At 36.7% G+C, this 13759-nt stretch overlaps 1 protein-coding gene across 15 annotated transcripts in view; it reads left to right on the top strand.

Annotated features, from left to right (window-relative positions):
• The window catches only part of PIAS2 (protein inhibitor of activated STAT 2), a 103108-nt gene that overhangs the window by 84656 nt on the left and 4693 nt on the right, over positions 1-13759 (top strand). For 7 of the 15 annotated variants that reach the window (XM_060613774.3, XM_060613767.3, XM_060613762.3 and 4 more), the window contains 3 exons: positions 861-1000; positions 5726-5763; positions 8439-10708. In XM_060613774.3, the coding sequence (XP_060469757.1) occupies positions 861-1000; positions 5726-5763; positions 8439-8621 (361 nt within the window). In that variant the 3' untranslated portion in view covers positions 8622-10708. Of the gene's footprint in view, positions 1-860; positions 1001-2918; positions 4131-5725; positions 5764-8404; positions 10709-12056; positions 12642-13759 lie in introns of those variants that run through there. The other 8 variants (XM_060613761.3, XM_060613759.3, XM_060613764.1 and 5 more) reach the window with 8 other exon arrangements.

The following is a 13759-nucleotide window of genomic DNA, read 5'->3' as shown; positions in this document are numbered from 1 at the left end:
TTAACATTTTTATTTCTGGATGTTTTATATTAAGTCTTGGGAAATCATCTTATTCTAATTTCTGATTGCTGCCTATCGGCAGGTTGGCTGGCGTTAGGATTGGCAATGTTGCCTCAGGTGATTCTCAGATAAGATTGCTAGTAATTAACACAGTTCAAGTTAGAATGGAAGAAACTCTGGTTGAACTGTATATAATAAATAGCTTTACTTATAAAGGTGCCGTGATTTAAATCCAATCTTAGGAGGCCTCAGTTTATTTCTAACTTTTTCTTTTTTCTTTTTTTTAACGTTTATTTATTTTGAGAGCAAGAGAGAGTGAGTGAGTGAAAGCAGGGGAGGCGCAGAGAGAGAGGGAGAGACAGAGAATCCCAAGCAGGCTCCACACTGTCAGCGCAGAGCCTGATGTGGTGCATGGTCTTGTGACCTGTGAGATCGTGACCTGAGCTTGAAATCAAGAGTCACTTAACCGGCCGAGCCCCCCAGGTGCCCCTCTAAGTTTCTTTCTAGATTCAGTTACTAATATCCACATCCATGTTACACATACATTCATAAAAGCATATGTAAAATATATTTCTCTCTGCGGATGAAAGTTTTATGTATCCCTCCAGCACCGCACACTATGTTTTAATGCCAACTTGCTCTTATGTCACAGCTGCTGTTGAGAGCCAGCATACGTTCATGTTAAAATGAAGACTGTTATGAAAGAGGAGAGTAGAGTGGAGTACTGTGTAGTGAGTAGCCGCCATGTAGTTGTGTTGACACTTAGTGCGCTGACGACTGAGAATGCCCGGTGGTGCAGCCCTTCTCTCCTGTGAACTAACAGCCAGATTGTTTGTAATTTCCCATGCTATTTAAAACAGGGTTCTCATGTATCAGCCATCTTCTGTAAGGGTGCCCAGTGTGACTTCGGTTGATCCGGCTGCTATTCCGCCTTCATTAGCAGACTACTCAGTACCATTCCACCACACGCCAATATCAAGCATGTCATCAGATTTGCCAGGTATGTGAAGAGTTGTTTTCTTTTGCTACCAAGTTTTATTTGTTTTTCCTCTAAATCTGGGGAGCGAACGTAGTGTTACAATTTAAACGGAAATACTGAGGAAATTTGAAGCCTTCATATAAAAGTCGTATCTGTTTTAATATATCACATTCGATTCCTGTCATTTTAACTACAGAGCAATCTGTGGATTACTGATGATAGGAAATCCAGTAGGACGGTAGGAAACTTCTTTAGGGGTTGCTCTGCCTCATGAGGAATTTGTACTCGGAGACACTGTCTTTGTCATCGAAGCTTCGCAGGTTCGGTAGAGTGTTTTCTCATAATCTTCTCGGTAGCCCATCACAGCTTTAGAACGTACTGGTGTACCACAGGGTTAACGTTATCAGTGGCTTTGCCCTGTGAGGCTTTTTTGCTCTGTAAAAATAGGATCTACCAGCTCTTTCCTTAGAGCACTGCTTAATATTTAGGGATATCTTTTGAAAAAGTCAAGGCTGCTCGAATAACCTTAGAACCAAGGCCATATTATGAAATTTGGAACTCCCCCACAGACCCCCCACTTTTCTTCCCTCCATAGCCATTGTTTTTGTAGGCATTTTTGATCAATCAAATTGGAGCAATCTGAAGCCAGTGCCTCTTACATTCATGACTTTCCTTCTTTCCGAAGGGCCCTTTTAGTGGAATACCCTTCTCTTTTCCTGTTAATAATCTTCTTTTCTAGATTTGTAAAGTTACTTTTGATCTACAATTTATTTTTCATATCCCTCTATATGAGGCCTTTATTTCAAGCACAGCATATGTTTTGTTGGGCAAAATTTGTGTTGTTGAAACAGTTGATAGTTGTGGTACCTGGCCCAGGGTAATCTTGCCACTTGAAATTTATTCAGATTGTTTGAGTAAAATTTAATGGAGAAGAATAGACTAATAATAGTATCTATCAAAAAATTTCAAAAAACCTACTTAACTGTCTATGTTTACTCTGTATGTACTTGGGGAATTGGCATTTTAAAACTTGGTTAAGTCCAGCGGGCACCAATTAAAAAATATTTGTTGTGTACAAAGCTTGATTCTAAGGTACAGGGGCAGTTTCATGGTCCATAAGACAGATGGAAACTCAGAGACACTTAGTTCGTAACTGCCAAGTTTTCCTTTAACTGTGGCTAGTTTTAAAGGAGGTTGAAGAGTGTGTATCATCTTCATATGTGTTACAAACCAACATTCCAGAAGGATTCGTTTTCCTAAAGACCTTGAAATCACAAATAATCCTGAAAAAACTTTTTGTTTACGAAAGCGACCCTGGCCATTTAGGAATAGAACAGCCACAATCTACAGATCATTTGTTTTCAAATTACGTGAGTCTGGATGAATTTTTAATTTTGGAGAGTTGACATTATTTCAAAGTTTGGGCCTAAGGGGAGACTATAACAAGTGCAGGCGTAATAAGCAATAAGTTATGTTAACTGTGTATTTTGTAAAATACGTTCCAAGCTGGTATTAAGGAACTAAGACTGATATGCAGGGCTGATCCTTAGCGAGTGTGAACTAGGATGGTGACACTGCTTATTAGAACGTTGACCTGCTTTCTTACCGTTTGATAAATTGAACAGAATAGGGTCTGTTGTACTTCAGAAGAATTACCAGTTTGTCATCATCTATGAATTATGCAGTAATTGCTACATCTAAATAGTTTAGTTTTTCCTTTGTTTTATTGTTAATGTGCTCTTCTGTAGTTAGTGCTCATTTTAGTTTTTGTGCATAATTTTTATGTAATTAGTCCTACTGTGCAGAGTTTTCATATTTATAAATTTAATAATTTATAATAAAATATTAAATAGAACAAGAATGGAGAGATGACAAAGTTTTAATACATTTCTTAACATTCCTTTTAAACATCATAAATATGAATCTTCTGAATCTGCAGGAGAACAAAGAAGAAATGATATTAATAATGAACTGCAGCTTGGATCATCATCTGATACTGTGCAACAATGAATTACAAAATAAAACAAAAAATTTGTATTTATGGAATGGAAAACAGCTTGATTATTTCAAGAAAGAATATGACTGCCTTATTATTGCTAGTGCCATATTGTCAGGTGTGAATGGTGCTCAAAAGTTGTACATTAAAATTGGAAAGTGCTAAACATTTACACACTTAATGTTTTGTTAAAGTTCATGGCTCAAGTAAGGAAAATGTGTTATTAATAAGACATGTAGAGTCAGTTTCACTTAAAGAAGCATTTAAAATCCAGAAACTACAATTTCATCAGTGTTAATAAAACATTTAGAATGTACCATCTGAATTTTTAACACTATCTGCTTTTTAGTTAAAAATAATTGAGCGTTTTCACCCATGAAATATGTAGGTGGGCGTAAAAACATATCAATACAACATACTGCAATTGAAACTTACGGTGAAATAAGAAAACAGCATTTTACTAAACTTACAAAAACAAGGCAGTAATGTTTTAATCAGTATTCATGAAACCTCATCTATTTCGTGTAAGAGTTTTAATAGTATACTTAATATGTAAAATGCAGGACTTTGATAATAGTTTAAAGTTTTTTTGTCAGAAGGAATAACATCTGAAATACCGCATCAAACCTCAGTGTTAGTGTTTGAGAAAAAATGGTTTCAGTGAAAGTATTTCATTACAGTGTTGGATTTTGTATAGAGAGCATCTGCGTAATGCTAGGGAGAAAGTCAAGTTTAACCAAACTTAGAAACATTTCTAGGTGTCTTATTACGGCATTTTATAAGCCACCATATTCAGTTATCTTTGGATAAAGTGTCAAAAGATACAGATCAAGTGTCTTAAATCTCTCATCGGTATATATTGACTGGCACACATGAAATGATCATCAAAGACAATTAGAGTACATCTGAAGAGCTGAGAATTGAACTAATGAAAAAGTGAAGCATCTTTGCACCTTGCCGGGCAGCCTCCAGTGCTGGAGCTGCACAAACCGTTTGAAGACTCTATCAAGCCTGTATATTTATCTCAATTGGTTATGAAGTGGGGATATTTAAACATGTAGAAAATGAGCATTTTTGAGTGATTTGGCTCCAGTACACAATATTGCAAGAGATATTAATACTTCCTTCCTTTAGCTTTATAAAAAAAAAGAGAAAGGTTTAAGTTATTCAAATGGACTGAGTGATTGAACAGACATTAAAAGTGATTGAACATATAAAATTAAGTAAGCTACAAAAAGCAGAAGCTATTTTAAAAAGAAAAATGTTACACCATTTGAAGCAAAACCAAATTAATAAAATTAAGTCAATTAAAAGACATGCCAATAAACTGTCTTTGTGACTTGGTCAATAGTATGACACGTTGACTATATAAAATTCAAAAGGTACTATAAGGGCTAGACAGATTTTGAGTTACTCTCTTCAGAAGCACAGGATTTGCTGAACAATATTAATGTGAAGAAACTCTTGGCTTATTGAGATGTCATCTAGTGAGTATCAGTTTAATGGGGAAATCGTTGGAAAAGTTCGTTGTGATCCCCTTTGTCCAGTTTTGGCTCAAATTCCATTGTATCATATAGCTAGTGACAGGCATATGGAGTGAAAAATCATATTAACAGTTTTTAAAGATGCTTTAGAAACTGATTTCATTGAAATGATTGGTGCTATAGCATGTATCACTTGATAAGCATTTTTATCATATCCTAAGAGATTATAAGGGAATAAATATACTTTAAAAGAGTTATAAATTATTCATATTGGTTATTTAATATATTAAATATCATTTCCACAGATATTTTCTATTTTGAGTAACAGTCTAATATCAGACTTGTATTCTGTATGATCGTTATATTTGAGGTGACATTGAATGCTAGCATATAAAAATTCATAGAATTGAACCAGAAATTGGCCTGTCTCACTGACCTATACCTAGTATGTGATTTTTTTTTTTTTTTTTTTTTAGTGTTTTGAAATTTAGGGAGGTTTAGGGGAACTGACTTTGAAGTTTATTGCTAGACTTTTCACATCTGAAAATTTTTACTGTTTATTGTTATAATTTTAATACTTTAAAATGGTATTACTGGGCAACCTTTTCCACATTCCTGTTTCTAAAGCTTAATTGGAGAGTCCCAGATCTTTGGTTCAGAAAACTGCATTAGCTTATAAGCCAGTAAACCCTAACATTTGGCTTGTTAGCGAGCAGCAGTTAACCAGGTGCTTGCTTTGTGCAGAGCACTGAACTGTGTACTACTCTTGATGTGGGGACAGAGTGACAGAGAGCAATCCATGAAACGGATCTCTGTTTAAGAAGTGCTACTTTAGTTGAAGCTCAATGTGGTTGGTGTATTTCTAAAAAAATAAATGTGAAGTATCTTTTAAGAGCCTAAGTATGTTTTTTTTTTTTTTTAATAGTCCGAATCCAGATCATTCTCTCATCATTTTTATTCCTTCTCATTCTATTAAATGATGAAGGGGAAAAGTTGACTTTGACTAGTCCTCCTCTGGCAGTTTTTGGACTGCTCCCTTTAAGTCTCTGGGTGGTGGTTTTTCCAGTTGTTTTGTGAGGGAATATGTTCATTTTGGGGTTTTATGCATCTAAATCTCACTGATCATGGTATTGAACTTCTCTGTGGCAGAATGGTAAGCACTTACCCCAAATGTTGTATGACTCATGATAAATACAAAATGATTTGGGGAAATAATTCTTGTCTCCAAACTATGAGACAACTATTAACAAAACATTTTTGTTTTAGGTTTGGATTTTCTTTCCCTTATTCCAGTTGATCCCCAGGTATGTATCCTGAATTTAAGCAACTAATTTGTATTTGATTGTTGGTTATGTCATACTAACTAAAAAATGACCAGTTGCATAAAATCAGGACAGTCAACTTGCAGTTACTTAACTTGATGGAAAGGAATTTCTATGTAAATATTTCACAATTTTATTTGGAGGACTACAGTTGCTGTTTTTTAAATTTATGATATTTTGACTTAATACCTGAATTTTTAATTATATTTTATTTAGTTTTCCGAATCAGTTAGCATTTCTTACAAGCATTTGGGTGATTAAAGTGAGGGGAAGCAGTGCTGATGACTGGAAGTTAAAATTTCAGAGATTATCTGTGAAGCACTCGTTCTATGCATAGAAAATAGCGGAAGCTGATTCAACAGTCCTGAATCATTAGCTTGATTCTTCCTTGTTTTTAAAGGCCCTCAGATACAGACTTTGGGGATGCCCCAATCCAAAGTTGCTATAAACCAATCATTCCGGTTTTCTCTGTCAGCAGTAAGAAACTCGAGGATCCCAGGGACCCAATAGTAAACGTGGACTGACGGACGTATATATCAGAGGCAGAACAGGGGGAGAAGGGAAAGGCATGGGGAAAGCAGATGGGGAAAGTGAAGCAGAGAGTGACTTTGAGAGAATTGTTGCAGGTAGGGAGGGCCAGAGGAAGACCCACAGAGCACTGCTTCATAGGCTGCAGAGGCCGCTAACCACAAGTCTTATACCGGCCTCCTGTGTCCGTACTCTGTATCTGATCACGCCAACAACACTGGAAATTTGGGCCCAGGATAAGGTGTGCAGAGTGAGGAATTTCTTCTCACTCTGAGTCAACTCTGTTACATTAGTAGATTCTATAGCAAAAGTATCTATATATCTTTCTAGGAAATGCATTCTTCAGGCTTGAAATATTACTGAATCTTATGAGAACCACCCTTCTAAAAAATGATCTTAGAACCCATAGGATTTTGATTTCATAGTGCTATTTGGCATCCTTAGTGTCAGGCTAACTTATTTGATAAGCCAGTAGAAGGGTAAGGTTGTGCCTTCCGTTTTCCTTAGAATCCTTAGATTTGTCCTCCTTTACCTCCATAGTACCCCCCCCCCTTTGGCCCTGTTACCTTTGTGCAGATACGTGCCAATACACGTGGTTAGATACACATGGTTAGAGGTAAAATGGCTGCACCCTGAGTATGACAAGAATTCGTAGAGCCTATTGATAGCAGAACTGTGGTATCTAGCATTCATCTTATAAATGAAGAGAGTACCTTTTTACTACTAGACAGTCAAAAACTGCCTGAGAGGAAGTAGAAATAAAATGTAAGTTTCTGGGCTTTTTTCCAGATTGTTTAGCGGAAAATCAGAATTGATTCAATTTTAAAGAAGTTTAATGCCTTAGAAGTCTACTCTCTTTAGAGCACCCGAAACGCTCTCCCCCCTTAACCAGTATCCCTTTGATCTCTTTGTGTATGACGTTTATTTTATGGATGAACCAAGACCGTTACCCATGCTAAACACTGAACTACTTTTTCTGTCAGGCAGCCTACATTTCGGTCGTTGCTCTTCCACTGATTGGCAGCGTGAGCCTGGGGCTGTCGTTGCCATTTTAAGATTTTTTGGAAGATCGTGTAGTGAAAAAAACTTCAGTTTTAAGTTACTGTTTGGTAACTTAGTATCTCTAATGATAGGCTGGAATACTTTATAGAATTGATACCACTGATTGAATATTCTTACTGATCTTTTTTCAAATAGTCGATCTGAAGACAAATTTTTAGGACTCCTCCTCTTGTATATAACTGGTCCTCACTTACTTTACTAAAATCAGTCAGTGCTGCTGTTTCTCACATTAAATATTTTCGTGGCGGTATTTAGCTCTTGTCTCTCTACTCCTCTTGGACGATATTATAGTGTTAAAACTTCAGGTTTGAATTTGAGAGTCAGCGATCAAGATGGTAAGGAGACTTGAAATCGGAATTCTTGAAGGGGGGCAGTATCAAGCCCCACAAGGAAGATTATATCTCCTTTCAGATTTGTCCCCAAATTTTGTGATTATGTGGGATAATTCTCTGTTCCGAGTATCCTGTGGTAGTTAGCTACTGTATGGTGTCTGTTTTAGAATGAATGCTCTCCTCCTGATTACACAGGTATCATTTCATGTATGTCTAAAGGATTCAAGTGGTACTGTTGAGTTGATCAGTCTTAAAATTCTTGCTAAAGAGTCTGATTGACACTAAATTTTGAAAGAATTATTGAATTTTGTACTAGCATTTTTGCTTAATGCCATTAGAAATAAATATTTGTTAGCCTTTATGATGTGCTTTAAAGCTGGCATAAATGCATTTAGTGAGCAAATTCTTTTTGAGGTTAAGTATGAGTCATAATGGTGGGGCCAGTATTTACTATTAAATAATCTTAGTAGTTGTTGACATTTTGTACTTGGACCTGTATACTTGGTCTACAAATTCTGCAGGACTTGAGAGAATCAAAAATATGCTGCACTCACTAAACAGTAAAATAGCTAAAATCATACCACCTTCCATCCGAAGATGTGAAGTTTTGAGAAATTCTAAATCCCACTAGGATTTAAATATGTGGCTATCACTTATGCATATCTAACAATTTCTAGTCTCTTTATTTAAAACCAATGTAGCCTCTTCCTCATCGGCATCATTGTTTGTTTCAAGCAGTACTGTCCTCCTATGTTTTTGGATAGTCTCACCTCACCCTTAACAGCAAGCAGTACGTCTGTCACCACCACCAGCCCCCATGAAAGCAGTACTCATGTTAGTTCATCCAGCAGCAGAAGTGAGACAGGGGTCATAACCAGCAGTGGAAGTAACATTCCTGACATCATCTCATTGGACTAAAGGAGGACTCCCTCGATTCTAGGAATCATTCATCAAAACTGTTCTTTCTTGGATCTCTGGTCCGTGGAAGCTATTTTTTTTGTAACGGTTACTTTGCTATTTATTGAAACGTCAAATGGATTCTTTTGCTTTCTGAGATGAACGCAGATGACTACGGCAAGAACCAAATGACATGCGAGGATTTTTCTTACTCATGCTGTACTGAGCATCAGATACATTCGGCCATAACTGTATCTTCTCGAGAGATGGATTTCGGTTTCATGTGTTACTGGATGGATTCTGCATACACATCGGTTAAAAATTTTTTTTGTTGTAATAAACAGCAATAAAATTATGTAAATATTCAAGTAAACTTTTTTCTAACTAAAAAGATGTAATCAATGATTCTAAAATGACAGCAACTTCTGTTTAACCTGATGTGAAGGCAAGATACATGGAAGGAAGTCGTGTTTGCTGAATGAGTCCTTTCCACGGAGATTTGTTCATTTCATTGAAGTAATGAAACCCTGATAAGTGGCCACAGCTTGGGTTCCTCTTTTCTTCCTGATATCAGCCATCAAAGAGAAATGGCCTGTGTTGTGTATTTTCCCTGGTTGTCATTTACACTTTGATGTTGTTTGCTAGCAATTGCAGAGGGAAGTTCTGGGACTTGGCTGCTCTTTATCAATGATAGTGCTAAAGAACGCTATGCAGATTCTGCCCTGACATAACATGTGTTATTTTTGGTAATTGTACGTGCTCATTCTAGAGATCTCTATAAAATTGGGCTTGCCTTCTCGAAAAAGAAATTCTATGCAGCCGTTGAATGTTGAGTGAAATGTTTTTGGAGTAACATGTGGCTAGAATGTTCATTAGAATTTTGTTCACACTGACCAGAAATATCGAGAGCTTTGAGGCAGCAGAAGACCAGATTGGGGGGCGGTGGGAATAACAAGAGTTTAATCTCTTCCTAGGAACTTCTTTGGCTCATTTATTTTATAGAATAATACACAAATACTTGTTGAACCTTTTCAGATTTTACTAACACTAAGAATGCAAATATGGCTTAGGACCCTGGTTTTATTTCTCACCAATACAGTTTCAGTGTCCGTGATGATTTTCAAACGTAAAGAAAACACAATAGCAAGGCATGGGGACTGCATCAGATTTCCTTTTCCTTTTTTTTAAAAGGCAATCTTTCCTGATACCATAAAGGACAAACACAAATAGAAATGTTTGAATTTGAGTAAGGAAGGTTTGGGGAGAGTGGCCTGTAGCCCACTTTGAAAACCACTCATTCAGAATGTGCTTGATTTTAAATCCCTCAGGAGACTGAGTTTTACCCTTAGAGAAACATTTCTATCCAAATTTTCTATTTCCCTTTGTTTCATTTGGCTTCCTAAATTTTTGAATTCTCAAGGAATTAATACTTCATGTTTAGGTTTCTCTCCCTAGCTGTGTCTATTTGAAAAATAAAACCCTTTTTCAAAATGACTTAATCTAACTGATTTCTCAAACCAAAGTGCCCAGATGAAGAGTCTCCCAATGTCAGTTAGACTAGGGACACAGTCGCATTACTTCAGGGCTGGTGTAACTCCCAGAAGCTGATTTGTCACTGCTTGGGTTTGTTTTGTTCTGTTGTTTTGTGGGTTTTTTGGTTTGTTTTCTTTTTCTTTTCTTTTTCTTTCTTTCTTTTTTTTTTTTTTTTTTTTCCTCTCAACACCACCTCAAGTTTTCAGGGCCACTGCTCTCTTTGTAAACAGACTTAATTTCATGTGATTTTCTTACATCATCCCCCCCTTTGGCTACATCTTCCCTTTACTTAATGTGTTACCCCCTTTTGGAGAGCTGCTTCCCATTAAAGCGTAGAAACAAAACCACGTCTCCCTGCCCGGGTTGCGCCATGGTGGCCATTTTACTTGCTTAGTCATCAGATCTCCAGTCCGTGTTACAATCTTTTGGTCCAGGTAGGGAATTTCTTCTAGTAAAATTTTCTGTTGCTGCTCGAAAGACAGACGCGATTTCTGTTCACTCTGTAATCAGATAGAAAACGTAACCCTGATTTGTGTGGTATAATTTGTTAATAAATAAATGATGTATATTTGTTACCATTTTGCTACCCTGTAGATTCTCAGACTCCCCCTCCCCCATTTAATCTACTACAGAGTTTTATAAGGTAAATGGAAATACTCGAAGTTCATTTACGTACTTGGTTCTTGTAACCAATACCTCTGTGCTTTTATAGTTTTGCTTTGTTTCCTTTTCTACTATTTTATGTGAACAGTTTTAGTGTTCATTTTTGGTGCTTTACACTGAAATTACGTAGAAGATTTTAATTTATACAGGCAACTAATGTTTTTAAAAACACATTTTTAAGTTTATAATCTTAAGATTGGGCTTTTAGTATGTTATCTTTGAAGGTGAGTATTTTCTTTATGCTTTTGCCTTCTGACAACAGCATGATCCATTAAGCCATTATGGTTTCTTTTCGTTTTCATTTTTGTTTTTTTTTTCGTATGGTCACCAAATACTTTTACCGAGACCCTGGCTTTTCAGCAGTTTGTTTTGCTTGCCCAGATTTCTGCTTAACCAAGTGTAATACAGTTTCAGAGGACATTGTCTTAGCTGTCAGCCAACCAGTGATTATGTGGACTATCTTGTTTAAGGAAGGGAACTGCAGCTTCTAGTCTCCTCTTACAAACACTGAGGCAACCTATAGTTTTGGTCTTTATTCCTGTGTAGAAATGTGAAGGGCTTTTCTTGCCTTTGGTGACTCTTGACACTGTAATCAGTGCTGAATATAATAGCTTCACAGCTAAGCTCTGCTTACATTCACAAACTTGCTGACCCTAAGGTGAGCCGCTTTAGGATTTTATGTCCATTTCTGCCCAGAAGGTAAAAATCCTTGGCACGTGTCACAGGATAATTAGATGGCCAAATGAAATAATAGAGCTAAATTCAGGTTATGTGGCACTTATCTTAGAACGTGCTTCAGGGAAAGCTAGGATGAAAATACTATGATTAGGTGAGGGTTGTAACAGCGTAAGTTGAGCCATATAACTCTTGGTGTAAAACAAGTTTCTCTAGGGTAGAATCTTAAGGAGTTTGAAGAAAGGTTACAATGTTGGACTGTAGGTGGAATGGTATTCAACAGAGACTATTTTGACTTTGAGATTAGACCTTTCAGGCATTCTGCCTTCAGACCAGTCCTGGACACGTGTCACTTAGTAACCAAGTTTGTTTGTTTTTCTTCTAATAAGTATTCATTAGTTACGTTTTGTCTTTTTCAGTAAATTTAATTCTTACAAACCATTGGTTTAATTCTCAAATATGCCTTTTATTTCTCTCTAGCCCCTAATTGGTGCAAAAGCACTTAACTATTTACTTTTTTTCCTCTTTTTTTTTTTTTAAGTAAACACTTGTTTTCCTAATTTTTTTTCATTTTGAAAAATGCAGAACAGTGCGCCATTTAAACTTGGGTCTGATGTGTTTTGTGGCCCTGGATCCACGTGCTGTGGGAACTGTCATTAAGATCAGTGATTGCTGGCTTGGCCCGCTTCACCATCTTTTCTGCTGCAGTTCCACATGAATATGGTGAAACTTGGGGAAAACAATTTAAGAAGTTCTCTGCCATTTTTTGTTTTTGTTTTTAGTCTGATGCTTCTGTCAAATGAATGGTTTGTAGGCCCCCTTTTTTTGTTACTAGGAGCCACACTCCCAATTCCTAGCAGAACAAATAAAGCTGTATAAAAATGCCCATTCTTCTTTAATCCTTGATTCAATAATGTTTGTTTTTTTTGTCTATGCCAGTAATACACACTCATTTTGGAAATTTTAGGCAATACAGAAGGCTTATAAAGAAAAATAATAATTGCTTGTATTACATCACCCAAGAAAAAAAAGCCCTTTGATATTTTTGCATATTCTTGCCAGTCTCTTTGCTTCTTGTACATGTTTTTACATAGGTTTATTCATTCTCGGTATAATTTGTATCTTGGTTTTTTCCTCAGTCTACATGTCATTAAAAACTGTCAACTCTTATTAATTGCTTGATATTCCATTGTATGGATGTGCCATGATTTGTGTAACCTTTCCCCATGGGGCATTTTAGATTGCATCTCATAAAGTTACAGCAAATGTCTTTGTGCATAAATTATTTCCTTAGGGCGAATTACTAGAGGTGGAATTTCTGGGTCGAGGATATGAACGCTTTTGTAGTTCTTGACTCATGTCACTTTTCCAAATGATTTTACTGATTTGTACTCCAACCGTATGATATGAGAAGAACCCTTTAACCATATTTTTCAAGAATATGCACCGTTTACCTTAGTGCCGGCATCCACATTATGACCCTCAACCCTCCCCACCCTAGTGAGCGGGGGCTGATTTGGAAATGGTTGGCAAAGATGTTCCCCGGCTGTGTCAGTTTCAACTACATCTACCTGACATGTTCCAGAAACACCTGCCTACGATATCCAAGTAATTTTTCGCATAGTTTTACTTGCCCTGTGAAAGTCCATTGTAAGACTGTATTTTCCACCCTAGTTAGAAGGTCTTGACTTTTTTTTTTTTTTTTTAATAAAGCATTTGTGCCTAGGGCCAGCCCTTAGTAGCCAGCTTTCTTTTTTCCTTTCTGTAGGCTCCATTTTGCGTTTTCTGAGCCCCCCAAAGCCAGTAGGATCTCCTGAGCCCAAGGCAGTCCAAACCAAACTGGAAGAGTGGTAAGGCTAAACAATGAAAGGGCCAAATTTTGCTTGTTTCACTTTGTGTTCTTTTGTGTTTCCAATGGCATCTTGGTGTTCTAAGGGCAGCTCTGGCGAAAGAAAAATATTGCTTCCTCAGATGTTCAAGGTGTGTTATTTTCTTGATTGGCATACCACATAATTTCCCAAACTGCTTTTTATTTCAGAATGGCTTTTAAAGCTCCCTTCATCTTGTGTTCTCAAAGCTTAACTCTTTTAAGTGAAGAAGAATATTGTGTTACAAAATAGAATACGCCTCTTATTTTGGCCTTTGTCAAACTATTCAGATATTCAGTATGTTTTATAAGTGTTTATGGGATAGAGTAGAATAAAAGATCTGGTCCCAGGCTTCAAAGGGCTCGTAATCAGCTTTTCAGAAATCAAGAATTCTTAACCTACGTTGTGCTAAGAATTTTA

Source organism: Panthera onca, chromosome D3 (assembly GCF_046562875.1).
Source record: "Panthera onca isolate mPanOnc1 chromosome D3, mPanOnc1 haplotype 2, whole genome shotgun sequence".
Classification (NCBI taxonomy): Eukaryota; Metazoa; Chordata; class Mammalia; order Carnivora; family Felidae; genus Panthera; species Panthera onca.
This window is presented reverse-complemented; position numbering and strand designations above follow the sequence as displayed.